A 27,303-nucleotide genomic window follows, 5' to 3' on the forward strand; every position below is an offset into this window, starting at 1 on the left:
GTCCCACACTCTCAGTCAGAGCGCGGCGTTGACAGCTCCTGGCCACTCATCAGCCCACTTTCTCGGGTTTTCACGTCTCTATGTAAAACTGCTGAAAAGAAGCTCTGACTTTTGCAAAAAAAAAATTTGCACGCAGCGAAACAGGAAGACCGTCCAGCGAAACCCCCTCTACGTGTGTTTTTTTTTTTTAAATTCTAGCCGTATCACAGTCTCACCGCTCCCCGCACGATGTCTGGAGAGGACGCACCTGCCCAGCAGCAAAACGCCGTGGACCAGAAGCAGGAGACCAAACCCGCAGACGAGCCCAAGTCCGAGCCGCCCAAGACCGAGTCCGCGCCCGCGGGCGCCGCGGAGGCGGCGGCGACCCCCGCCGCCGCCACCGAGAAGGCCCCGGAGGAGGAGACGTTCACGTACCGCGCGCTGGTGCTCACCGGCTACGGCGGCTATGATAAAGTTAAGCTGCAGGTGAAGAAGGGCAAGCCGGCGCTGAAGGCGGGCGAGGTCCTGGTGCGGGTCAAGGCTTGCGGGCTGAACTTCGCGGACCTGATGGCGCGCCAGGGGCTGTACGACCGGCTGCCGTCCCCGCCGGTCACCCCGGGGATGGAGTGCTCCGGGGTGGTGGAGGCTGTCGGCGAAGAAGTGACGGACAGAAAGGTACGCGCGCGTGAACTCTTAATTACACCTTAATTGCATCCGAGCGGCCCCGTCGTCGTGAGCGCGTTGTTGATGAAGCGATAAACGCCCGCCTCGCCGCGCGGTGCTGAGCGGCTTCATCTGGACATGGGCGTGTCAGGCTGCGCTCGCGGCGCAGGCGGCGGAGGTTGCGGCGCGCTCCGAGAAGCGAGCCGTGAAATCGTTTGAATGCCCTGAACACGTAGAGAGTCTGCACGGCTGCTTACTGCTTGGTTTGGCTCTGATCCGCTCTGGATGCTCATCCACGCATCCATTCATCCGTGCGCGGAAAATAAGACGGCGCTCGTTGTACTGTGCGAGTGAGAGGCGTTAAAGCTCGGCTGTGTTTTCACGTCGTACTGTAAGAGACGTCTTCACAAAGGAATCTCAAAGGTACAATGAAACCGGCGACAGGCGTCGCCCCTCGTGTCTCAAACTGTGCCGCCTTTGCGCACTGATAAACTAACGGGCTCAACTTTGTGCACGACATTAAACGGTGACGGAGATGAATGTTGGTTCGGTGTTGGCACAAATGGTGTGGATTTCATCTAAAGTCCTAATAAACGCACGCAAAGCTGGAAGGTCCTTCTCCCTGGCTGCGCCTACCACGCACGGCGTCTTGTTGTGCGCCAACGGCACCGTCAAGTCAGCCAAAGATGGCTGCGATAAGACCGGAAATGAAACCGTCCCTTCTTCAAAATTAAGGCCTCGCTCAAGAGTTTTCTTTGTCTTCTTGTGGCTGGAAAATGAGATCAAAATGTACAAGATAAAGAACCCGCCGTGCACGAGGGGTCGGTGGCTTTAATAACGTCGAGGGGCACGTGACAGCGGCAGCTGTGGCTCCGGCCTCGTTGCTTTGCGAGACGGCGCCCGTTACGGTGCGCCGCTGACGCCTCTCGCCCTCCGCGCGAGCGAGGGGCATTATTTTGGAAACCGTGTGCGGTCGGAGTCGTGAGCGCGGCTGACTTGACGCCGGTGGCGACGAGCGGAGTCCCTGACGCCTTTTGTTGCCGGTGGCGCACAGACGCGCCGCGCGGAAATGGCGAGGCGCACCGCGACAGACGCGTCGGTGCGATGAACGGGACCGGGCGCCTTCTTTGTCAGCGGAGAAGCCGTGGCCCCTGTTGTCTCCATCAATTCCTGGCGTTTAAAGTTCAGCACCACGCGCTGTCAAACAAACGAAGCCAAGTCAGACAAACAGTCATCATAAAATACTTTATTTCATATTCAGGTAAAGACGGGGGGGAGGGGGGAGGGTCGTCGCCCTCTCACTTTTGCATTGCATGATGAGTCAGAGCTATATGTCTATATGCATGGCATCACCACGGCAACGCCTCTGTCGGGAGGTTAACTACAAAGCCCGAATGTTACACATCAGCGAGTGAGCGATGACTCACGGCGTTTGTTGTTCGAGCGTCAGCCAGTTAAAATCTGTGGAATGCCCCGTTTGACGGAAGGGCACGTTCTCCACATCTGGATGGGAGTGGCCCGTTGGACGGAGAGTCTGCGAGCGTCGCCGCTTATCACCGGGGGCCCCTCGCCCCCCCCCCCCAGCCCTTAGCTTATAGAATTAAAAGCCAATCTGCCTAATGGATGGAGACCTCGGAGGTGTTTTGGCAGGAGGCGCGGAGGGAATGTGCTGAACCCGACGGCACGGGGCTTTTGGAGCTTTTTGAGGCTCATCGCTCTTACTGTTCCTCTAACGGTCTGTCTGACGAGTGTCTGGATTCTCGATCCACATGTAGTCGCGCGCTTTCTATCACATCAGCGTTTTCATATCGTTCGGAGCCTTATGTTGCCTCTCCTGCTTTCGTTTTAAAGGTTAATGTTCATGGATGGAGGCATCAAATGACCACTGTTCATTCAAAAGCTGCTTTTTCCCCATTGTTTATTTTCCACTGCGTTTGTATTTCAATATGCGCTGCAAAACAAGCGTCCCTTAGAGGGGCCGTAACGTTGAGTGAAGTCATACAGTAAACTCACCCCAAATGACCCAGGATGGGGCGTAACAGCGAAGGAACCCAGGGACGAGAGGAAACATCACAAATCACATGAAGCTCCCTTGACTCGAAAACCTCCACGCGTTTTCCCAAACCTGCGTGTTTTTTTTCCCATTTCCATGCGCTCCCTGGCTGAGTTTTCATCAAATCTGACCCATATGTTCTCAATTACCTCCCTCTGGCCCACATTGTCAGTCTGGTATTTCCTCCATCCCTTGTTCCTTTCTCTCCGTCTATCTCTCTGTTTTGTGTCTAATCTCTCGATCCTCCCCCCGTCACTTAGAGCGAATCCCGCTGTCACGCCGCCCTCCTTTCATCCCGTCCCCTCTCGTGCTCCTCCTTTTGTATCTGCATCTGCATCTGTCCTTCAGGACATCACAAAGATCCTTCCTGTCCTGCACGTCCTCCCTTTGTCAGCCTTCACTGTAATCACAACATTTACAGCTTGAAAATGAGACGTGTCTGCTGTTTTATTTATTCTCTCCCTTGGGCTTGTCCAAAAAGCGGGTTCCCAATAAATGCCAGAAAGTCCTCGGATCAAACGTGTGGAGTTCCATCGATGCTCCAGAAAGTACAGTAATTTGGCTCATTGCCATATAAATAATATCGAGTGTGTTTGTTAGCGTGATGTGTCGATTTGCGAGGTGCTGCATAAGCTGTAGCTACACACCAACAGTGTGTGGTTGGATCTTTATTCTATCTGCCATAAAGCACCGCAACAAGTAAAGCTGCTCCAGGGAGATATTATGTTTCCTATTAATTACATTTCCGGGAGCCATCCAGGCTGTGTGGGTGTTGTTCATCTTCTCTCTCAACCTGACTCAGGAACTGGGTATCGGGAATTTTGTTTGTCTTTTTTCTTTTTTTCTTTTTTTTCTTTTTTTTTGGCCATTTTTCGCTGAGATCATCAAATTTAAGCCTGGAGTCAGCTGAATCGGAGGCGAGCGTGCCCCAAAACTGAATCACCTCCTGATTAAATCCATTTATATACAGTTAACTGGAAGTGTCTTTGTTCCACACCCCCGCACCCCTGACCCCAAATGTGACTACGTTTGATGCAGTGGCACGGAGACCGAGAAAGGAAACTCGTGTGTGTGTGTGTGTGTGTGTGTGTGTGTGTGTGTGTGTGTGTGTGTGTGTGCGCGCGCGCGCGCGCGTGTGTGTCTCACTGTGAGCATGTTGTAACAGAAGTGTCACAAGGCTGGTTTGCTTGGCCTTCGCTTTCCTAACCAGTTTCTGTGTGACTGACAGTAACTCATGTTTTTCCGTAGGCACAGAAGAAGAGCGTGACTCATGTTTGTGTTTCCTGTAAAAGCCTGAACTCCTCCGTCTATCGATTTGTGCCACACCACCTCCAATTAAACGAGGTTGATGAATGTGTGAACTCCCAGCGTAAAGCGCGGAGAGAGGCGACGATGGAGCCGGTGTCGGTAACAAAAGGAAGGGCGATGAAGTAGCCTGCGGTGAAAGAGTGAATGTGGACCTTAAAAGTGAACTAAATGACTCGGCCTCAGACTGAAAGATGTGGGCATGAAAAGAGAGAGAGACAGAGATCTCTCTAATTGGAGTGGATACACAGCGAGGCGCATGGCTCCCTCCAGACCATTAGAGAGTCCCGGGTGGAGAGGGTTCGTTCCCAGGAGGAGAGAGCTTGTCTTTTGCTCAGCCATGAGGAAGAATCTGGCAGAGAATTTGATGAGTGGAGAGAAGCCAGGGGAGAAGATGGGCCCCATTGTCCTGTGTCGCTGATGAGAGAGAGGCGATACAGGACAGAGAAAGAAGATGGAAAAGACGCTGGAAGATGAAGAGGTGGGGGATGAAAGAGAGTGTGTCGAAGAAGGCGGCGGGTCTGAGACGCAGACAGGATGAGACGCGGTGGATAAAGAGGAAGGAAGATGTTCAGGAGCCGAGGGAGAGGAAAACAGGCAGGAAGTGAAAGAGAAAGAAGGGAAGAGGAGAATGTATCGAGAGGTGGGTAAAAGGGGAGGAAGAAAACAGGAAGAGAGTTATAATTCTGCTGCTGTCTGTGTTTCCCGTGTCCCTCGGGTGGGCTCCGCTGATTGGTCGGCGGCGGCGCCGAGGGAAGTTCACGCGGAGGCTGGTCTTCTTCTGGGGAGACGCGGCGCTGAACTGGAGGATCCTGCCTCGATAAGGGTTAATCTGGGAGGAGGTGGATCGGGGCCCGCGGCACGTAGCACATTTTCATTAATAATGCTATCGGGCCGCGTCCAAAGCCACAAACCGCTGCAAGTTACTACAGTAGAATCTCACAGGATCCGGTCCCGGTCGGCCCCGACGCCCCCGTTCCCTCTCTGTGGCTGTAAATCAGCGAAGCCTTGGTTATTACTCTATCCCTGTCTTTGTTTGCTTCGCACCTTTTCTCACTCTGGGGTTTGGTGGACAAGGTGCCGCCATGTTGAATGGCTCCCAATACGCCCGACAACACTCCAAACCTTCAGGCCGCGGAACCAACATGAACTATTGTTAAAGACACAGAGCTGTAATTGTTTTTGCCGCTTTGTTCACCTTCTCCTTCGTCTCTTTCAGGTGGGGGACAAGGTGATGGTGCTGAACCGCTTCGGGCTCTGGCAGGAGGTGGCGGCGGTGCCGGCGAGCCACACCTTCCTCATCCCCGAGGGCATGAGCTTCGAGGAGGCGGCGGCGCTGCCCGTCAACTACATCACGGCCTACATGATGCTGTTCGACTTCGGCAACCTGCGGCCCAACCAGAGCGTCCTGGTCCACGCCGCCGCAGGTGCAGACGCTGACACAGCTCTTCCTGTGCACTCTCTATTGGTGTCCATTGAATTGATTGATAGCGAACTGTTGGTGCTCGAGATCACGAATTCACCAGAGCATCCACGGTTCAGCTCCTCTGTATGTCAGAGCACCTGTCACCTGCTCGTGAGGTCAAAGGTCAGGCTGAGCGGGTGGACGATGGATGGGGGCCGGGGGAGTCGCAGCACCTGTTTTGGGGAGTGACGCAGCGTGAGAGCGTTTGATTTGTCCATCTGGAGCGAGCGGGAGCGCTGCCAGGAGACATTGTTCTGTGTCGCTCTCCACCGCGTCTCACTTTTCTCATCCACTCTCTCTTCGTGGAACCTTAGACGGGGGTTCGTCTCGGCTTTTGGGCCGCATGGGTGTGAGCAACTGAGGGGTGAACAGCACGTATTGAAACCTGAGCCCGCTTCCTCTGTGCGAGGCGAACTCCACACGTGGCTCCGTCCCGTGCTTTTATCACCGCGCCGCCGCGAACCTTGGCATTTTCCCATTTTCTCAATGACAGCTCCAGACCTCATAGTTGTGGGCTCGGTGGCCACGGAGGAATCCCAGATGTTTGTGCAGAGCGTATCACGGGGCCGGTGCCTCTCGGGCGTCTGAAGGCGCGGGCCGGCGGCGCGGACGCCGTGGGACGGGCGGGAACAGCAGCCGTGTGGCGTTTCGGTGGAGGCGGCGTCTCTGGTTTCGCGGGGCAGGCTGCCAGGCTTGGCCGGAGATCAGGACCGGACGAGCACAATGCGACGACACAAACATTTGTGCTGCTCAGATGTTGAAAGCCGTGCTGCAGCCATGTTACTGAATAACATGGCTGCAGCACGGGATGCATGGATGAACAACATCCAAGCCCATCAGTATATTCTGACTTTGGCCTATTTACATGTCACTTATTTGGCTGCAGTGCTGCAAGTGAAAATGTGGAACTCATCCACCGTCGCCTCAATTAGAATTCCTAAAGATATTTCAAATGCATTTGGAGTCAAAAACGCAGCAACACATCAGAACACAGGGTGTGTGTTGTGTTTGCATTATGAAACCGCTCTGACCACAGAGACAGTGAACACCCCGTTTAACCACATGCCGTTTTATTTAGATGGGTCAAAGTCACTTTGCTCCGTCAGACTGTTGCAGCTGATGGCGGAGTACATTAAGACAACGCAGCGCTTTGTGTTGAGTGCAGATCAAACGCTGAGCTCCAGAGAAGCAGGCGCTGGGCTGCTCTTCAGTCGGTCGCGGGTCTGGACTCTTCGTATCTGGCGCCGTTGTTTCTCGTTGAATGTTTGAGGGGCTCAGCCTCGTCGACCTGCCTCATGCTTGACCTGTTTAGTCTCATAATAGGGGTCGAATCCACTGATTTGATCACTTAAAGAATATAATCAGCCTCCTTTTAGTGACTTGTGACTTATACATTATGATGATGCGAGCAGTGCACAGACCTTGGATGGGTCTCAATCAGTCCCATCAATCACTGGGGTTTTTATGCTGCGAACCCTGGTGACTGGGCCTCAGCTGTCCGTCTCGTGGGTCTGCTCCTGTCCTCACTTTCCAAACAATGGCTTGTTGTACTTCCTCCCATCGTGCCTCCCTTCTCCGCTGCACCGCACATCTGCATCCTCCGCCCCCCCCTCCCTCCTCCAGACCTCCGTTCTCTCTCATCGTCATCGGGGAACGGACACTCGTTTTCCCCACGGGGGGTGGGGCTGGGCGGGGGTCGGCGCTGAGCGGCATTTCCACGTATCTCGCGGGTCTTCCCACTGTGCCCGGCCAGCAGCTTTTCCTCCGACCTCTCCCTGAACCGGCCCTGGTGTTTATGGACCCCGGCCAGCCGCCCCGACACCGCACCCACGTTGTGCATTCCTGCATACATATGGGGCTCCGCTGCTTCCAATGATGACGTCCACTGGTGTTTTATTTATGAGATCTCTGGCGACTCCGGGCCGATGTAGAGTGTCCTGCATTGTGCTGCAGATGTGGAATTCATAATATGAAGTAGGTGGCGGCTGCAGGGTTTCGTGTCGTCAGTCGTTCTGGCTAATTTGTGCTTGTGCGACAGTTTCGCCGGAGACCTACAAGCACGGCGAGGGGCTATATCCAGTAAATACTGTACGTTATCAACGTGTCCCCGCGTGAAGTTGCTCAACCAGCTCTGCAGCAGAACGTGTGAGGCAGCGTGAAGTTGAGGCTTTTGAGATACAGCAGACACAGCTGAGAAGTTAAACCTCACTAATCTATAGAGAGTTGAGCCGCTGGCTCTGGAAGTAATTGTTCCTGTTGGAAAATCCTCCTTGGAAGTTTTCTTTTCAAATATATCCTCATTGTTCAGTGTTCGACATCAAAAAAGTCTCCTCTGGATAATGTTATACTTTGGGTTTATATGATGTTATATGTGAGCTCCGTCTTAGAAGCCTGTGCTCTGTGTCTGGGATGACAGATGGCTCTCAGCCAGTTGCAGATCACAGCTATGGTAAATGCCAGACGCTGCAATAACCACAACAGAAATCCCATTCAAAATGATCCAGAATCTGAAAGGCACTTGATTCAGACCAAATGATTTAAGAGGTTTCTACAATCAGATTATTATTTTTATTATATAACATTTGACTTGCAGAAGTTGTTACATCACCTTTCATTCATCCAGCTCCATAGAGTGTCTCTCATCTCTTTTACTTGCATTTAGCTTCATCTGTGCTCAACATGAACTTCATCAGTCTTTACGTCACTCAGTCATGAAGGGCTGGACTGTCGGCGCTAATGTTAGCAGTGCTGCTAGCTGTGAACGCTGGAAACGGGTGTAACAGGTGGCTGGCTCCCCGGCGGTTTGCTGAACGAGCTCCTTCCTGGTGTCGATCTTCATGACTGCTGTCAGAGCTGCAGGCAGGGCCTCGGGCGCATGAGCCCTGAGTGCACAGCTGCTTTGCACAGCACAGGAATTATGAAACCCGTGAAAGAAATATAGATTCCTGTGTATTTCATTCATACGAGTGAAGCCCACTTTATTTCTCTCATTTATTATTCACCAGACAACAGAGCCTCTTGCTATGCGAGCATTGGCTCAACTGTAGTTACGTCTCACTTTAATAGATCCATTGTTTCCTCGGAGGCACGATAGAAGTTCGATGCGCCTTGAAAATGGTTTCCTGCTCTCTCCTCCTGGTCTGTCTGCTCGGGAGGTCTTACCCTAATTCAGAGAATGCTAATTCAGTCTGACCACTAAGCGGGAGTCTGGGCTGCGCGGTTGAACTGTCTCTGTGTTCCCGGGGCCTGGCATTGCCGGCGGCAGATCAGCTGCACTGATAGGAGAGGGAAACCAGGGCAACCTCCGACCCAACCCGCCAATCACGTCGCTCCGTCGCCGACTCGCTGCTGCAGCCGTTGACGAGTGACCCCATCCGCCCCCGCCCTAACCGCTGTGCAGGTGTGTGTGTGTGTGTGTGTGTGTGTGTGTGTGTGTGTGTGTGTGTGTGTGTGTGTGAAACCTATGTCAGGGCACCTGTTTATGAATGTAAGGGGGAACAGGATGAGTGTGCACCGGCTCCTGTTTCACACATGTACACTCGCTTCCACGTGTCTGTGCCAGTGTGAGAATCTTTACTCAGGAAATCACAGGGACGTCGTTTTTTTACACATTCGCCCAAAAACGACAGGCTTCGTCCATTCTGCACCATTGGAGAGAGAGGAGCACATCAGGCCTCACTTCAAGCCCACAGTGTGAGCACACTCACACGTCATCTAAAAATAAAAAAAAACACCGAAGTTACATAATGAGTAATATTTCAGAGTCCACGTCCACAAACAACTAACCACGTCTCCTTTTACAAGGCTCATAACTGTTACAGAGCTGCAGAGCGTAGCAATAAACTGCTCATTTCTTTGCTCGGGCTTGTTGTTGAAACGCTGCCACGGCGGGTTTGGGGAGAAAGGATGCGTGGATCCACATTTGTGCTTCTCTCCTCCTCAGCTGTTACCACCGCGAGCTAATGGTAGGTTAGCAAAGACCAGAGTCCTTGAGGAAACGTGGAAATAAATGCAAATAAAATCACAGCGAAACAGCAGCTCAGACGACCACGTCGTCCCCGGCAGCTGCCATATGGCGAGCATCCGTCTGCCGACTCGCACCTGAGACCGTAGCGTGGCCCGCGTGTGCGAGAGTGTTTATCCGGACGCGAATACGAGTTGAAAGCGAGGCTGTCACTCCAAAGTAAATTGAGATATATGTCGTGATGCGGAAGACAGGGGATCCATCCCGCTATCTTTTTATGAAAACCGATCCTGACGTCCCCACCCACCCCTGCTGTTGAACTCTGGGTGTGGAGCAATAACAGTGGCCTCAGTGTCAGTCCGGATTCCGCTGTGTTTTAGGGAAAATTCCTCCTCACTCCAGTCGTGTCATGGAAGCCAAAAGCAATTTGTGCCAGAATTTCAGTATGTAAGAATTCAGGGCGAGACAAAACCCCACTGTGTATCCTGTTGCTCCGGAGAGAGAAAGGAAAAACGAGATAGGCAGGCGCTTTATTGACGTTTCCTAATTGCCAAGTGTAAACAATTCAATTGGATTTTGAGCAGAACAAATGCAATTAGCAGCAAGAATTTTGCTTAAGTTGCTCTGTCTTCCCCAGACGGAGGCTAAGTGTTTGTGGATGGCCGTGAATCACGCTCTGACATTTCATTTAAAAAGACTACTTCTAGTGTGAAGACGTCGATGTTGAGGGGGAAAAATATATTTCAGGGACTCAACGATGGGAACTAAAGCACCGGGTTAATGGAAGGCTGATATTTTAATCCCTGTGCATATTTGTGAAGATTAGTAGATTCTAGCAGGCGCTGAGGAGTGTTCAAGGCTGAGGTCCTCTCTCTTGAAGCGAGGTAGGACGCAGTGGAGGCTTCTTGGCAGCGCTCAGCGGTCTTGTGATCAGAAATCAGAAGTTTGCTCACGAGAGATTCAGAGACGGGTACCTTCGCTGGGTTGCATCATCTCTTTGGCTGGAAACGCATTTCAACTTAACAGTTTTGGCATTAATGAGACGGTCGTCACATGAACCTAATGATTTATGGCTCGATTGGGGAGTCTTTTGTTTCTTGAAGTAAAAAGCGAAAGCAGGCCGGGTCTCTGCAGACGTCGTTTCCCCACAGCTGCTGGTTAAATATTAATATGCGACTGCCTGGCAGTAAAGGACAGAGTATATGACGGCGGAGTCATTAACCAAAACCAGCTTATAAATCCGTCAGACTGGCAACGCTGATTTAACCGGCCCTACTACTTCACATGAGCCGCGCCTCGCTGATAAGCCACAAGTCAAAGGTAAACAGGTGTAGACTCACATGATTTCACTGGGAGAAACAAGTAAAATGGCGGATTTATTTGTCCTTCCCCTAGAAATGAGTCCTAAATATACACATGCTTTCTCACTGTTCTAGTTCAGGGCCTGTCAGACAAACATATCGAGGGTAATATTCATCTTCCAGTAGTGATTCCCAAAAAACACTGCTTTATGTCCAAAGCCGGAGCAGTCAATGAAACAAAATGGCTTCTTTTGCTCAGTCATTGCCGGTAATTTGCCCAAGGTTTCCTTGGCAACACAAACTTGGTTTCTCTCGGAGGACAAGGAGAGATGGGGATGTTGTAACAACGCTCGCATCCAGCAGCAACAGCAGCGGTTCTCCTTTCTTGTCCGTTCCCTCGTCGATGTCAGCGTTGCTCGATCAGGGCCTGCTTGATTAAGCGCGTACGGACTCTGAAGCCAATTTTGATCTTGACACTGAAACTGAAGATAAGCAAACTGGTTGAATTCAAATCGTCTCTTCTGCCTTTTTTTTCCTCTGGGGAGCTGTTTTGTAACAAATCACTGTTGCGATTACTCTAACATCAGCTTCTTTTTATTCTCTTCCTGGACAATGATTAATAAAGTTGATCATTTGAACTGGCCTTAATCTGTCGGCTGGATCTCAGGTCATTTTTCTGGGCCGTGTCAGTGCTGCTTTAATGCAGCTTCACAGAGGATCTGCCAGGATCTCATTGAGGAAATTGTGCTTTTTAACCGAGTCATTTTTATCCCAGAATAAATCAACTTGTATGTTTCCCCATAAAACAAATGATGAGCTGCAACATTAAAGATGTATTGATATAATAACTTGCTACAGAGAATATGCAGCAGTACAGATTGTAAAATATGTTGTGTAGTGTAGGTTTTTATCTGTTTTTAATTTCTACATATAAATAATTAATCTTTGCTTAGTTTTGGACAAATCGAATCCGATGCATCAGCGATCTCAGGTGCGTTTACCCACCGTGCTGTGTAAACAAGCGAATCATGTTTGGAGCCTTCGCCTGTCCGGCATCGCAGCTATTTCTCTAAAATGGACGCGGCTCCAACCTATGTGTTGCCCGTGTTGCTGCGCTCGCTGCCATCAGATACCATGTGCTCTTTACTCGGTCAGGCATGAGTGACCTTTATGGACGCCTTTCAGTCCAGGTCCTCGAGTCGGCCTCCATTTCAAACAAGCCACAGCTTATCAGTAACCTATTAGTTCTTGCCTTGACTGCCTCAACAAACAGTGCGCACACTTTCAGATACAGTGGAAAACATCTACTGAAACACTGCGTTTGTCCCTGAAATGCATCCTGGACAATGTGGCCCGTTTTGTTTTCACCAATATGAGGAGCCCTGCTTATGTAATTTGCGATAGAATGTCATCCAGCTCTACTTCCCTGACAAATCAGGTCTGTTTTTCTTGTCCTGAGGAATTTTAGACAGGTTGTCTTGAATAGAGCGACTAAAACCATAGGTGTATCATTTGAGCTACAATGGCTGCTCTCTGCCCAGATGGATGCGTCTGTGTCTTTGTGTGGGCGTCTATTCTCTCCCGTCCAGATGGGTTAATGTGATCACGCTCTTTACATACCCCAGAGCAAACACATGCTCGCTCTTATAATATGGAACAACAAATAAAGCTAATCACATTTACCTGTTCGAGAAGGAGAATTCTTCTCCTTAATGGCTCCTTTGTCTGGTTTTGCCTTAAACAAGCGTATTTAGCTGCCACAGGTGATGTCCTGCAAACGCGCGTGTGTGTGTGTGTGTGTGTGTGTGTGTGTGTGTGTGTGTGTGTGTGTGTGTGTGTGTGTGTGTGTGTGTGTGTGTGTGTGTGTGTGTGTGGCCATATATAACCCACCTCTCCTCCTCCAGGCGGCGTGGGCATAGCGGCGACCCAGCTGTGCAAGACAGTGAAGGACGTGACTGTGTTCGGCACGGCGTCCTCCAGCAAGCATGAGACCATCAGCGAGGGCGGCGTCACGCACGCCATCGACTATCGCACCAAGGACTACGTGGAAGAAGTCCGCAAGATCAGCCCCAAAGGTGAGGAGCCTCTGCACCGGTTTCCATGTGGAAATGCTGTTATTGGGGACGAGGCAGATTGTTTTGCATGTACACGTGTAGCTCAGTTCACGAAGCAGTGGTTGCTCATCATCATCCTTGCTCATCATTCATCGTTTCTGTTCTCAGATACTGAATCAAAGTGCAGTGTCTCTTTCTTTTTAGTTCTTGCTGATTCTTAGTGGGACGAAGGCCTCGTTCCAGGGGTTGGACGCTCCTCTTCCTTCCACCTCTGTTCTTTGTAGCACAGAGCGAGACAGACAGACATTAGAGACGGATGGGGCGAGAGCGAGCGCTGACACTTTAGACAGTATGTATCTAATTAGAAGCTCGGATCAATGTGCAGCTACCTTTCTCTCTGTCTTTGGCTCTCCGTCAATTCATCCGCGCCGTGGTCAAGGCTCAATCCTGCTGTGAGCCTCCCACAATCAATAGAAGCGGGGCTTAGCGGAGCGAGGAGGGGTAGCCCAATTTGAGGAGTCCCCTCTGGCACAGAGAGGCATCATTAAGGCCCAGCTTCCACGACCAGACATTAATGAGCCACAGAGAAACCTTCGTACTTAGATACTTTACCATCTGCTCAGAGGTTAGTTTGTTACTCGTCCACCGAGGAATGGAACGGACCGTGACTAAGAGACATTTTACCTCTCGTCTTATCAGAGGAAAGAAAATGAAAGGCACCTAAAACTCACTCAGTCAGTCACAAGGCCCTCGTCTCCGCTTGGCACACGTATGGGTTCGTCTTCATGCAAACAAGACACAACTTGGCCACACTCGCTACTTCCACCGATCTCTGGCGTGCAGAGGGGGCTGCTGCAGTTTGTCCTCTTTGAATTCACGCTGTCCCCTTCTTCTCTCTACTGCTACAGGGCTGGACATTATACTGGACCCTCTTGGAGGATCAGACACCCACAAGGCCTACAACCTGCTGAAGCCCATGGGCAAACTCATCACTTATGGTAGGAGCAAGTGAAACATCATGGTTGGTTACTTGCACAAGCTAACGTCTATCAATACAGATTTTTTAGATCTACTGAATATAGACAAAAATAAATCACAACTTTTACTGCTACAGAACAATATTAGGATTATTAATACATTGTGTAGAATAGATTCCACGTTTGCTGCAGAATGGAGTTGCTTCCTGGTGGGAGGGGTGACCCCTATAGATGTCCGGGTCCTCGGAGTGCTGCGTGTCTTCCGTGGGAAGGCCTTTACGCCTGTTCTGTTGCGATGCCAATCTGCATGCATGCAGTAGTGGGTGTGGACGGCATCCACGGAGAACAGGGCTTTGCCTTTGCATGTTGCAAAGAAACCCAGCGCGGTGCCCCCCACTCCCGGCCATTCCCCCTTTCTCACCCGCTGCAGAGCCCACCAGCCCCATCCCATCCTCATGGTCCTTCTGTGCAGGCCTTCTCCTCCAGCGTATCTGAAGTATTCATGGCAGAACAATGGCCGTTCTATGCACACCAAACCTGGAATGTGTCTCAGCGTAGCAACTCGGCCCCTCGTTTCGCTCAGAGCAAGCTTTGTGTCCTCTGGTTCCCTGCGCCAGTGAGAACGTGAGAGCATAGGAAGGAAATGTGTTGACAGCTAAAGCGCTAACAAGGTTTTCAGGGTTAGAGACACATAGGTGAGAGTGAGAGGTCAACGTAAGAGGGGCTAGAAAGGAAAACAATATGGAAGTCACCTTAGTATCAATCAGTTGTTGTTTTTGTCAGCATTGTTTAACCTTTAATAATTGCATCCGTCAGGTGCAGCTAACATGCTGGCGGGCCAGAAGAAGAACCTGATCGCCGTGGCCAAGAACTGGTACCACCAATTCTCCATCCACACGCTCAGCCTGATCCAGGGGAACAAGTCCGTGTGTGGCTTCCACCTGGGCTACCTGGACGGGGAGACGGAGCTCATCTCCCAGGCCATGAGCACCATTTTGGACCTCTACAAGCAGGGGAAGGTCAAGCCCCGCATCGACTCCACTTGGCATCTTGAACAGGTCTGTTCCTCATAAATGTGAAGGCCAGCTGACAGTGAGCTGGGTGTGGCCTCGGATTAAGCGAGACACCGAAAGGCCAAAGTTTGTCCAGAAGACGCTGTGTGTCTGTTCCAGCAGGACTCACTCAGCCAGACAGAGTCAGATTGTTGCTGGCAAAATTAACAGCGCTAGCAGATATGAATAGAGAGAGTGTGACAAACACGGAGGGAAGGGGGAAGTCGGCGGCTGACATCTTCTGTTGTCGGAGTCGGTGCTGGACGGTGTTTTGGCCCGTGCGACAGTGGCCGCAGAGAAACAGCCGATGCCTTTCTTCGCCATCTGACGCTCTTTCTCTGCCTCTCCATCTGCCTGCTCTTTACATCGGACTTGTTCTCTCTGTCTTTAGGTTATTGACTGCCTCTCTCTATCTCGCTGTATTCTCTCCCGTCTTTTTTGCATTTTCCTCTCCTGTTGCTATGGCGACGTCCTTTAGTCAGTGTGTGCGTCTGTCTCAGGGAGGGGCCCTGAAGTATGAGACCGAGACATGGGAGAGTCATCCATTGTACAGATGCAGGTATATGGGTGCGTAAAGTTTTTGGTGGAAGTCTGCACGAATGAGGGCAACAGCTGCAGGGCCGTGGTGCCACGCCCTGGCGTCATCCATCGCAGTCTTTTCTCTACAATCACCCTTTTCCCCCCTCTTCTAATCAATATACATGCGTGGTAATATTTGAAATGAGCAGCATCTCTGCCTTCTCTGGCCTCTCGCTTCACTATCTGCATCTGCACAGATGCCCGAGAGGATAATGGTCATGTCTGTGGCTGAAAATAGCACACGCCAGCCCTAGATGAGAGACGGAGAGGCTGACAGATCTCGGAGAGTGAAAGGGTGCATGTGGGTGGAGTCGTCAAAAGAGCCTCAGTCGCTCTCGCTGTGACTTTCATTCACACTGAAGATGATTCTTATAATTCCCGTACTCGCTGCTCCCTCCCTTTCAGTTTCAGCCGTGTTCCTCTTCAGAAGGACACCAGTTGCTCCCTGCACCCCCCCCCCCTCACACACACACACACTGCCACCCCTCCACTTCAAACTCCCACACGCTCTCCTTTTCCCATGTGTCTGAGTCGTCAGGGCCATGTTTCAGCCAGGCTTTACGTTGCTAGGAGATGGCACTGTTGCCGTGGCATTGGTCGTTAGGTGGTCTGCCTGCACGAACGGGGGGAGAAGGGAGGGGGGAGGATGGAGATGAGAGCAGGCGGTGGACAGAGCTTGGTGGTCAAGAGGAGGGTGGGGATTGGGTCTGTCCTCCCACCGTTATGACTTACAGTGTGCAACCAATTCAGGCTCCGGACTGAAAACTGATGTAACTTTCTAGTTTTTAGTGATTAATATTGAATTAGCATCTTGTGGAGTTGTCGCCAGTGTAATCTTGTGAGCGACGTGTCTTATACACTCCTGATGAAATGCTCTGGGATCAATAAACCAGAAGCGGTTTATCGATTAATTCAACTGCAATGGCTTCCTCCGTCACTGGAGGAGCACTTTTACATTGGACACGTCCAATGAAAAGAGAAATTAAATCACCTAAACTTGTGTCACAGCACTGCTTTGAATAAATCATCACATAAGCATTTAAATTATTCATCCTTAAAATCCAGCATCTGTTTTTTATGCTTATAATAAATTTCAAAATGATTAATATATTTCTGCTAAATAAATCATGAGCGTCTGTTTACATTATGTATTATCCCCTTTGTGCATTTAATGCTGTATTCTGTTCCAACAGTGCATTTCCCTTCAAAGATTTTTTGAATCTCCTCTCAATCAATGTAATTTGACACATGCTGCCTATTAAAGTAAAACTATTCAGTCTGTGGTTTCAACACAGAAAATCAACAGCACAAGGACTTGTGGAAATGTAGGGGGTATAGGAGAAACAGGCCACTACTGTTTACGTGCAACAGAATTTTGTTAATGAAACATGTTTTTTAAAATCCTGGTAGTTCTTGTTACATCTCTTCTTATGTAACCGTCTTTCTTTTTCTGTCTCCTTTAGGTGGGCGACGCCATGAGAAAGATGCAGGAGAGGAACAACATCGGGAAAGTTATCCTCACCACAGAGCCGATGCCCGAGGAGGAGAAGAAGGAAGAGCCCAAGAAGGAGGACAAGAAAGAGGACAAGAAGAAGGAGGACAAGAAAAAGGATGACAAGAAGAAGGACGATGGCAAGAAGGAGGAGAAGAAGGACGACAAGAAGAAGGAAGAGCCCAAGAAGGAGGAGAAGAAGGAGGAAGAGAAGAAGGAGGAGCCCAAGAAGGAGGAGAAGTGAGAAGAAGAGGAGGGAAAGTCGAGCAGACCAGCAGGGGGTCTGTGTCCTGGGAGCGGGGGTTGTGGTGTGGGGGGGGTGCCTGGGTGGGGTTGGGGGTTAGCTAGGAGGGGAGATCACAAAAATGATCACACCAATGTCAGTCTTTCATCCTCATGAGCGATTTCTCAGGCCTGGCTCCAGCCACCTTCCTTCCTCCAATCTCATTTTCTTGCCTTTATCTAAAACCCAGTCACCTGTTACACGCGTACGCTCCAGTTGTTTTCCTTCTGCTTCACCAGATTAATAACGCGTCCTCAACGCTCGAGAGGTTTTTCCCATCGGGAATGACAGAGACAAGAAAGCCACGGATGGTTGTGGACAGGGTCCAGGCCTGGGGCAAATTGCCCGTTTCCATGACAACCACAGTCCCTGCTCGCTCACTGGTCCCACCCTCGACCCCCAGGCCCCTTTCTCACCTCAGCTCCCACTGTGCTAAATCGCTCTGCTCTGACTTCCACCTGCCACCTCCTGTCCTCCCCCGCCCCACCCCCCTCCCTCACTGCGCTGAGTCCGCCCTCACCTCCCACATCACCCACACCCGTCGTCCACGGGCCGGACTCGCAGACAGGCGCAAAGACAGGCAGATAGACGCAGAACCACGCCCACCCACACGTCTCTTGGTGTCCAAAGCTTAGTTATGTCACAGTATGAGTCAGACCCGACTGTGATTGGCTGATGCACCCCACCTTCCCTGGACACATTTGCATCATGGATTTGATCATCATGTTTGACAATAGTGTTAACGCTACCATTGGTTATTGTGGCCTTAGCTTGGCTATAAGCAGCATCAGTTATCTGGAAACTGCTCCACAATGCATGTGTTCACTGAAGTTCATGCAGTGGCTGCAGTTTTGCCCTTGCCTGAATATGAATTTCCTTAATAATGAGCCTTTCTGTGCAGCATTGAATGGGGAGGCAGAAATCATTGCTCAGCTTCCTTCTCCCTAGTTACAGATTTTTCTAGCTGAACAACTGTTGGCAAGCGGAGCGCGCTGCCAATTAAGAGAGAATTTGTTGCTGTTCAAACAAGCCACAAAACGTACACACTCTGAATGCGATGAAAGAGGCACTGTCGCGCTGAGACAGTGAAGCGTCTGAAATGAGCAAGTTAAGAAGGTGAATGCCGGCCCTGCTCCCTCTGGATCAGGCTTTGCCTCCCTGATCCTCCTCGAGGCGCTGCGTGGCATTCAGCCTCTCGCCTGCCCATCACTGACCAGAGAGAGGGGAATTCAATTCAAGCTGCCGTCCATACTTTGTCTCCTCTCCTCCTCCCCACTCTCTCTCTCTCTCTCTCTCTCGCCTCTTTCCATTTCCCTCTCTATGGTCGGCATAGCAACAGGCGTCAGGCTCATCAGAGATGGCACTGTGGTCTGTTCTTCTGACTCTCTCCTTTCTCTAACCCTGTATTTAGCAACGGTCACAGCCATTTACTAGAATTTAAGCAGGTGTAAAATGTATTTGAGATTCTGTAAATACCGAGGTGGTGAAGCAGATTTCAGGGCATTTTGAAGCTGAATTAAGCCGAAATTGAAGTCTAGCCTTGACAATGTGTGCAGTCTTTAGACAGAACCGGCGCACCGCTCCCCCTAATGGCCAGAATGGGTTTCGTCTGGCTGTCCTGACGTTAGAAGTCTGTTAGGTGTGTTCTGCGTTGTTTTGGATCATAAATCGTCGGTGTGGGTGGATGCCAACCTTGCATCTTCATCATCACCATCTTCCTGCCTGTCTGCCTGTGAGCCCGGCCTCGGTGTCCAGACTCAGATGGTGACTAGTAACTTTGTAAAAAAAAATCAGAAAAAAAACAAAAGCAAAATGTCCAAAAAAAGAAGAGAGGAAAAAAAAGTTGTGTTAGCATGAGTGGCCTCCCTCATGTGCTGTGTGTGGTGTGCCATTGTGTGTGAAAAGATGTGTGTCCTCAGGTCGTTCGTCAGGTTTCAAAAGCACCCACCCGACCCTCACATTTCCCCATCGCACTACTCTGCTACAGTATTATGTAGCTTTCCCGCCACAGCCCTTCTTCTTCTTCTATCTCTCCCTCTGTCTGATAAGAGGCATGTGTTGTGAGGACAGTTGGTATTAGTATTTTGCACTCTGCTCGCTGATGCACTTACAGGCATGGCGGTCACGCTCCAGCCCCAACGCAGGCTCCCGGTTCTGCCCCACGTCCGCTGCCTGCTTCCTCTCATCCACTCCCGGCGTCTCTGCTGCGGCTCGGCGAAAGCGCAGGTGGCACCGCATGCGCACGCGCGACGGTCGCCGCCTCGGCCGACTGCGCTGGGGCGGCGGCAGAAATCGGAGCGCGCGCGTCCGTCCTTAAGAGGTGGAGCGGGGCGGGGCGGGGCGAGCTGGGCTGGCGCGCGACCGCCATGCAGGTGTGGGGAGTGACTGTGTCCCGTTAGCCTCTGGTTAGTGTTCTGTTCTAATCTGCTGGGCTCCCTTTGTGAACCTGTGGACGGTGCTTCTGTTCCGAGTGCCATGTGAGAAACAAACGCTTCAATTAAAAAAAAAAAGTATCTTTTACTTAATATGTTATTTTGATTTACCTGTATATTTTTTTTGTTTGTTTGTTTTGTTATCCAAGGGTTTAAAGTTCAAAGTTCATACTCTACGTGGGGACCTGCTAACCTGCACTCCTTTTAAATGTGATGAAGTCTTTCTGTTGGTCTGAACCATGTGTGCCAAAATGTATGTATATTCCTCTGTCGATGCTTTGAATATTAACAGTGCATAAAAGTATGAAAAAAATGAAAGAAAATCTGTTTTGGAAGCATTTCTGTCAACCATGGGGTAAAAAAAACCACAGTTCTCGTCAAAGTTGATCCCAAATGTTCATGGGTGCTACTGACGATGTCTTTGCTGCAGTTTACAAACGGTTTAACACAATTCGCTGTTTTGGACCGGTTGCAGTCTTGCCGGAGCGCAGGCCCGGCCCCATTCGCGCGTACCTCCAGCTGAGGCGGCTCCTCCGTGTTTGTATCTTCTCTGTGTTGGAATGTGATTGATATGTCGACAGGCCGGGTTCATTTCTCCTGTGTGTTTACGACAGTATCGCAGAGAAAAAGGCACTTTTAGGTTCACAAACTTCCCGACAAGACGGATTAAATCAGCAGCATTCCTCCAAATCTGAACCTTAGTGACTTCCCCTCTATGGGTTTGTTCATTTTCTTTACAAATGACCTGGGCAGCAAGTGAGGGACCAGATGTTTGCATGCAGCTGTGGCGCGGTATCTCTGCACAGCTGCACACAACCCTCATCCTCTTGGTCGATCTCATCTCAGCCCTGGCCTGGTGCAGATGCAACACTTCCGCTGCACAGCTGATCTCCGTTCAGTCCTTCCTCTTTCCCCTGTGCTGCATCCGCGGAGCCTCTTGGCCGGCGAAGCGGTCACGGCGCAGCAGCATCCAGCCGTTCTCACTCCGCGCACATTTGTAGCAAATGAAACATCGCTCTGACATCTGGAATTAGATGTTGCATGCATTCATCAGCATGTGGAAAACAGATTATCATCCCGTTTCTTTCTAACATGTTCCTCATGGCTCTTTTATGCTAAGATGCCTTTGAGATGAGCTCAATCAGTGGGACGGGCGTTTGGCGTCTGGGGTTGAGGGTTCAAGTGGATCCGTCACTTGAACTCCAGCCCGCTTCTCTCTGCTTTGGCCTGACGCCCGAGCGCTTTTCCACCGTGGCGAGGCTGCACCTTGAAATGGTCTCGCATCATTCCAGACACTTATGCAAAAGTATTCAACAACTCAGTGATGCATGTAAGAAGTGGAAAATAAAGTGGTAATTTTCAGAACATCTGCAGTGTGGGATTCGATATGAATCTTCACTGCTTCTGGTTTTACATTGAACATGCGTGTAATATTTTCAACAGCTACTCCTCCAAGTGTCTTGGCTTGTACAGCCGCCGTCCCTCGCAGGCCCTTTCTTTTTGTTTTACCCATGATTCCTCAGGCCGCTCCAAAAAGCAGTTTTCCTCATTTCACTTTTGCTTTTACCGACACACTTCGCGTCACACCTGAGGTGACATCGTCCTGTTTCCCCGCACACCGAGTTCACTGCGCAATCTGCCACTATCCGTGTTTGATGTGAGCTTTATATTATACTGTGAGTCAAAGTCGGGCCGCCGTGTTCACCCGTCCGCACCGAGAGCCACATCTGCCTGCAGCTATTGTTTTCAAGGTGTTCTAATGCAACCACATCACACGCGCACGACGAAGCCTTGTCACCTTCTCTACGGGGGTGCATGTCTCATTGAGCGGAATAGAAGGCGCGCGTCTGTGCAGCTCCGTCTCCTTGTGTTGTGCGGGAGGAGAACGCACTTCCAGTCGTATCACGTTGCCAACTGAAGCCAATCCACTGCCCCCCCCGACTCCCCGGCCCCACGTTCAGCACGGGCCCCCGTCACAGCGCGTTCACGACACACCTTAAACTCTGGGACTGCTTCAGAACCTCGCGTCACATCCGTGCCACCACGCTCGTCCTGCTAGAGTTCAGTCGTCCGTGGTGGTTTTCTACAGGGCATACCCAATAGGTTGACTTCCAAGCTAGCGCTCCTCGGCCCCGTCCGTCCGACCGTCCTTGTGTTGTATTTTTCCCCCGGTTGAAAACGCTCTTCTTGTCTCAACTTTGTTTTTTAAACCCTTTGAATTGATGCTGCTTCTGTGCTTGACTCTGGGTTTACTGCGTGGTGCCATGTTGTCCACATGGCCTCTAGAGCTTGTAACGCTTCAGTGTGTAATGTTACCATATGCCTTACATGTTTTCCAGGACTAATAAAAAAAGCATAACAAAAAGCCAGAAGGTGTGATTTTTTTTTATTTCTGTGCCCATTATAAAAACCAACAGATTGTTTTAAAATATTAACATATTTTCCTATGATACAATATCCTAGAATCTACGATTTGATGTTTTATCTATACAGTATTATGCTATAAAATACATTATTACTAAATAAAGATGTTCAGACTCATGTAGAATAAAAAAATATTACTTACATTATCTATTCAGTCATGGCTCCAACTGTTAGAAAAAAAATCTCAATGGTTTTATACATCAAAAATATTTTATCAGCACACACATACAGTGCAAACGTCTAATTACAAGAAAGATAAAGAAACTGAACTCCACAACAACTAATCTCGACTCTCCCGTTTCATTCTTTTATTCCGGAGATCTGGCTGATTTTCACTGAATCCCATTGGAGGCCAAGATGTGTGACAAGCGCGACAGGTAGGTCGTATCTGGGTAACCACACCTGGGAGAGACACGAAGAGGAGCATTCATCTCAGAAACGTGGGCGTTTGCTGACCTTTACTTCCACCGCCTTTTGCCTCCACATTGACTCACTCACCCTGATTTGCCTCCGAAGACTTGGGTTTTGTGTGGGATGCCGTCCCAGGTGACCCTGGCGTCTGTCCCTTTGCCGGCCACTGTGAAGGTGAGTCCCTGCCTGAAGGCTTCCTGTAGCCTGGGCAGCAGCCTCCGTGCACTCTCACAGTCAGGAAGGTAGGCCTCAAAGACCCCTCCTTTGAAGGGTTTTCCAGGACTCGGGTGACCCTCCTAGTGGGTAGGAAAAAAACACATAATGAGCTTAAACAATGCTTATTATGCCTCTTTCAGATACAGTTATCAGTAAAATACAAGGATTGTCAGGTAAAGCTTCTCACCGCCTGAACACCATCAGGAATGTTGTATGTGATCTTGATGACCAAGTCCTTCTTGTGACCTGGTATGCTCATCTGCAGTCTGGAGCTGCTCATTCTGCCCCAGACGCCCTGAGGTGTCAGGTCCGCCTTGTGACAGACTCTGCATCGGGCATGAACGGTGTCCAGGCACTCGGAGCACAGCGTGACCCCACACTCGGTCCTTACGAGCGACGACTCTTTCCGGCCGCACACACAGACGCGGTCCAGGTGTTCCCGACTTGACCTGGATTCCTTTGGGATATCTAGGTGTCCTTGTTCTGTGCTCTCGCTTGGAGCAGAATGAGCGTTTCGTCCTTTATTCTGAGGAGCCACGTCTTCAGTGCGGCCTGTTGTCGAATCAACACCATTTGCGTGTTTCACTTCACTTTTATCACATCCTGCTGTCAAGTAGTTGACAACTGTATCAGTCTTCTGCTCGTCACGCTCAACTGCACTTGTCAATTTCACTTTCTCCTTGATGACGGCGTGCTTCCTCGCCGATGATTCGTTAACAGATCCATTCAGATCTGTCTCATTAAAGTCACTTGTGTGGTTTGTTCTCCACTTCTGACCACCGCCCGTTTGAGCGGCTGCTCTTGCTTTGCTGTTATAGTGTAGATCAGTCAACTGATCCTTATTTATTTGAGAAAATGAACTACTGCTGAAACTACTGAGGGTCTGTTGCTCGGATATTTGGGACAAATCGCCAGAAAACACTTCCAGGAGAGTAGCGGCTACCTGAGAGCACAACAGTTCTGGGCCGAGGAGAAGCAAATCTTTCTTCGTCATTAGAATAGTAACCTTCTTGAAGCGGCTGCGCACTTCAGCACAGCAAGCCTGTAAAGTTTCATCTGCTGAACTCGTGACACCCAGTTCTGATAATGGCAGCACGTTCTCGGTGAAGTCTTCACTGACTGACTCAATCAGTTCCTGTAAAGCGAGTTGACACGAGCGTACTGTGGGTGCGCTGGCCCCTCGTAAGGTGACAGTCAGGTCTCCGCTCTCAGGGTGACTCTCCTTCATCTGGACATCAGAGGTCAGGTCATCCAGCTGAAAGCTGTAGGCTTCTTTTATGTGCTTCCACAATTTCCATGGAGCTCTGATCTCTACATGGTGGACGCCCGTCTCTATGTTGGTACCGAAGCTGGCCTTGGGCCTGACAGCGGACTTACTGGAGTCATCTTTACTCTTCTGGTCCATCAGTTGGGCCTTCTGCTGAGGGGTTCCTGAGAAACTATTGGCTCGCCTCACAGAGGGTCCGGACCCTGCAGGCAGTAATGCAGGACCTAAATTGGACTGCGTGGTGCTGAGAGGGGATGTTGGACTCTTGGATTGAGGTTCTATGAAATTTGAGTTCAGGCCACTTTTCATCGGCAAAGAAACGGTTGAAGGTACATAATTGCCACTTCTAAACAAGATGTCCTTGTTGGTGTTTAGGGCTAAAACTGGGGAGGCTCTTTCCCCAGAATGTCCAGTGGCTCCTGACAGTACGTCATACTTTGACATTAGCCCAGAGCCTTGTCTACTAGAAGGTGAGGGCCCTCTGAAAGGGTAGTCAGTTGGTCGATTGCCTAATGCAGCTAGTCCTGAATCCTTGAACCGCGCTGCTAGTTTATACTTTTTAGCTGCTTCACTTCGCTTCTCATCCTCCTCTGACCTCAGAATATCATTTATCCTGTCATCCAGAGCATCTTCAGGGGTGGACATGGTGAAGGGGGCTCTCTCCCCACCAGCAGGATTTAATGAATTTGAATCATATGAAGGAAATCCAAAAAGGCTGGCGACATCATCTTTCGCACCCCTTAGTTTGTCGAAGTCCATGAGAAGCCATCGTCTGGCTTCAGATACGTCACTGCTGCCCCCAATAATGTAAATGTTTGTTTCATCTTCTTTCAGAAGAAGTTTGGGAAATTTGACACTTAGGTTTTCCAATGCTTTACGCAATCCTCCTCTGGAGGAAAGGATGCTCTTAAGGAGCTGGCTTCGACAGATCTTGGATTCATTCTTCTGGAAAAACGTGCTCATTGCCTTTCGTGCCGCTTTCAGAAGCTCCGGACCACCCTCCCCCCCTGCGCTAGCAACCTGGAGAAACAGCGTAGTCAACCCCTGATTTGTCATATCCACCACCTCAACACCAAACTTTTTAAGGATATGCTGGTATTCTTTCTGGCAGTGTTTCTGTAGATACTGGAACATGTCTGCATCTACGATTAGTGAGAGGTCCTCCTCCGGTGTTGTAGGCTGCTCAGACACCTGGAGGACTGGGTTGAGTGTCTGAGCAGTGTCCTCTCTGCCATAACCAGTAGATGCTCTGTCTCTGTCTATGCCTGAGTCCCACTCATCAAATTGTGGGTCCAAACGGACCTTTTCCCTTTTTTCCATTTGCTTGTGATGTTTCTTGCTCTGATATACTGACTCCTGAGTATAATGTGTGGTCTGAACTGACCTATAGGGAGGGGTGGCAGATTTAACAGAGTCCTTGTTTTCTGCTGACTGTGAGCTTCCATAATGTTCAAGTAATTGTGCCAAGGCAGCCTGGACTCTGGAGTAGCTGCCATTTAATGCACACAGCTGGTCTTTAGGAAAACTTATCTGGACATCAGGGTGGCTCGTTTGAAGGCCTGTCACAGCTCGGATGCCCCCAGGAAGTTGTCTGTAGTCAATAGTTGCTGCCAACCTTAAGATGACCTACGATTGTGGATAAAGGCAACAAGGCAATAAATAATACTCAGTAGTTTTTTATTATTCTTTTCAATATTATAGTACGGTGTACCTTGTCTGGGTGCAGCCTTTCACAATGCTCGGTTGCAGTAAGTTTATATTTTTTCCCGTCCACTTCCAGAGTGTGCCGGCCCTGTTGAATAACTCTTTGTGCCACTGTGAGAGAGGGGGTTACCATAGGGAAATCAGTCTGAGCAGCATCCTGACTAAGCACTAAGCAACCACTGGTCACTCCATTGACTTGCATGCCAACATTCCATTGGGCTGCATGCCAACATTCCAGCCCAGTGTAAATCACTGGTGGCAGCCAATACAATGCCATTCCCTACTAATACTTACGCAAATGAATGAAGTTAATTTTTGAAGTGTTTTCCCTGAAAGTTAACGACGCATGTTACGTTTTGTCTCAAAACCAATGTGTGCATGTAACAAAACCAAATAATTCCTCAGATATATCCTCATGCATTAAATTGTATGTGCACATACAGTACATGTGCAAACAGTGACCCTACTGACCTGCACTGTCTTCATAGGTGATGAGGGCAGAGATGGGTGTCGCCTTGTCAATAGTGAGTGACTCTATTTCCCCTCCTCCATTCCTGGTTTGCATAAAGTGAATAAGTAGCTTGTCTTTGAGCCTGTCTTCCTCGAAGCCTGTGGGTAGGCCGGTTACTCTGAGAGTCCTGCCCGGCTCCGCCATCTACTGGGAGAAAGACCATTACTGATGAGGAGAAGAGACTCGAGAGTGACAGCAATACAGCAACACCATAAATGTCATAGTTCAGGATAAAGTGTGAGCATGAATGCCAACACGATGATAGCAAACACAAAGATCTCTTAAAGGAACTATTATTTTTAGTATCAGGCAGCCATGAAAAGACCCCACCCATACAAATAGAGAGGGAGACATATTTGATATTATAACACCCTCTGTTGGGGGTTACTAACACACTACATCAGCAAACACAAAAACGTCTATTTAGAATACTTATCAATAAAACGTTTGTGTACTTTAAGCATTTTTTATTTCAGCATATTGTTCCTATTTTTCAATATAATGGTCTCTTTTCAGATTTTATTAATGGTCTATAATAACTGCTAGAATATTTATTCATATTTTGCATTATAAATAGAAAGGAAAGTTAGGTTTCATGGGCAGAATTTGACACTTGATCACGTCAACAACCAGTTCCCCCATTTCTTCCTCTACTCCACCGTTTGCTATATCCTCTTAACAAAGAACAATCTGAGGCAAAACGGCATTTTAATAGCTACATGTTGCGTTTCGCACGCTCGACAAGCATTTGCTATTATAATATTACACTGACGGAGGCTGAAATCTGAATTCCTCTGAGAAATGCATGTACGTGCGAATATGAAGTGTTTACTGCCACAGGATGCCAACCAAACGTATTCAGACGAGGTAAAGCCACATTGCAGAGTCGAAAGTCAAGGAAGTGAAAGAAATCAAACACGTCTGACAATCCTACGATCGCACTGCCGGCGGTTCTGGCGAGAGCCCAATGCAATCCGCCATAACACAGGTTGGACGCACACAACGTGATCACTGACCTTACAAATGTTTCATTGGTGATTTGGCGTTGTCTTTCAGAGACTGTCGCACAGTCTGTAGAGGAAAGTGAAACTACCTTATTGTTTGAATTCTCGTGTCAGCGCAAGGGGGCGTTAAAGTGCCATCAAATGCTCATGGTCAGTATCAGAGGGTG

The 27,303-nt window shown here is 49.7% G+C and overlaps 2 protein-coding genes and 1 long non-coding RNA gene across 4 annotated transcripts; 1 reads left to right on the forward strand and 2 right to left on the reverse strand.

Moving 5' to 3' along the window:
• vat1 (vesicle amine transport 1) lies at positions 1-21,971 on the forward strand. Its single transcript, XM_029157927.2, has 6 exons — positions 1-654; positions 5,220-5,427; positions 12,635-12,805; positions 13,693-13,782; positions 14,578-14,819; positions 16,856-21,971. The coding sequence occupies exons 1-6, from the start codon at positions 229-231 to the stop codon at positions 17,126-17,128; spliced, it is 1,410 nt and encodes a 469-aa protein (XP_029013760.1). The 5' UTR covers positions 1-228; the 3' UTR covers positions 17,129-21,971.
• LOC114859877 (uncharacterized) lies at positions 8,925-14,583 on the reverse strand. 2 transcript variants are annotated; one of them, XR_008695449.1, is made up of 4 exons: positions 13,516-14,583; positions 13,174-13,309; positions 12,621-13,060; positions 8,925-9,179 (listed from the first exon to the last, which is right to left on the reverse strand). It is a non-coding gene; the product is annotated as an uncharacterized LOC114859877 (long non-coding RNA). The 2 variants fall into 2 exon arrangements; XR_003786563.3 differs by lacking the exon at positions 8,925-9,179 and adding an exon at positions 9,186-11,212.
• On the reverse strand, positions 21,967-27,291 carry si:busm1-163l24.3 (uncharacterized). The gene is made up of 6 exons (XM_029157926.3): positions 27,149-27,291; positions 26,093-26,276; positions 25,629-25,732; positions 22,838-25,543; positions 22,522-22,730; positions 21,967-22,425 (listed from the first exon to the last, which is right to left on the reverse strand). Exons 2-6 carry the CDS (start codon positions 26,274-26,276, stop codon positions 22,356-22,358), a joined length of 3,273 nt encoding a protein of 1,090 aa, XP_029013759.1. The 5' UTR covers positions 27,149-27,291; the 3' UTR covers positions 21,967-22,355.
• Between the last annotated feature and the right edge of the window lie 12 nt (positions 27,292-27,303).

This window comes from Betta splendens, chromosome 8 (assembly GCF_900634795.4).
Source record: "Betta splendens chromosome 8, fBetSpl5.4, whole genome shotgun sequence".
Lineage (NCBI taxonomy): Eukaryota > Metazoa > Chordata > Actinopteri > Anabantiformes > Osphronemidae > Betta > Betta splendens.

Coding starts and splice junctions, on each gene's coding strand:
- si:busm1-163l24.3 (XM_029157926.3), bottom strand. CDS start 26,276: ATGGCGGAGCCGGGCAGGACTCTCAGAGTAACCGGCCTACCCACAGGC. Junction 25,733..26,092: donor CACCTATGAAGACAGTGCAG/GTCAGTAGGGTC, acceptor CCTCTCTCACAG/TGGCACAAAGAGTTATTCAA. Junction 22,426..22,521: donor GTCTTCGGAGGCAAATCAGG/GTGAGTGAGTCA, acceptor TGTCTCTCCCAG/GTGTGGTTACCCAGATACGA.
- vat1 (XM_029157927.2), top strand. CDS start 229: ATGTCTGGAGAGGACGCACCTGCCCAGCAGCAAAACGCCGTGGACCAG. Junction 655..5,219: donor AAGAAGTGACGGACAGAAAG/GTACGCGCGCGT, acceptor CGTCTCTTTCAG/GTGGGGGACAAGGTGATGGT. Junction 14,820..16,855: donor CCACTTGGCATCTTGAACAG/GTCTGTTCCTCA, acceptor TGTCTCCTTTAG/GTGGGCGACGCCATGAGAAA.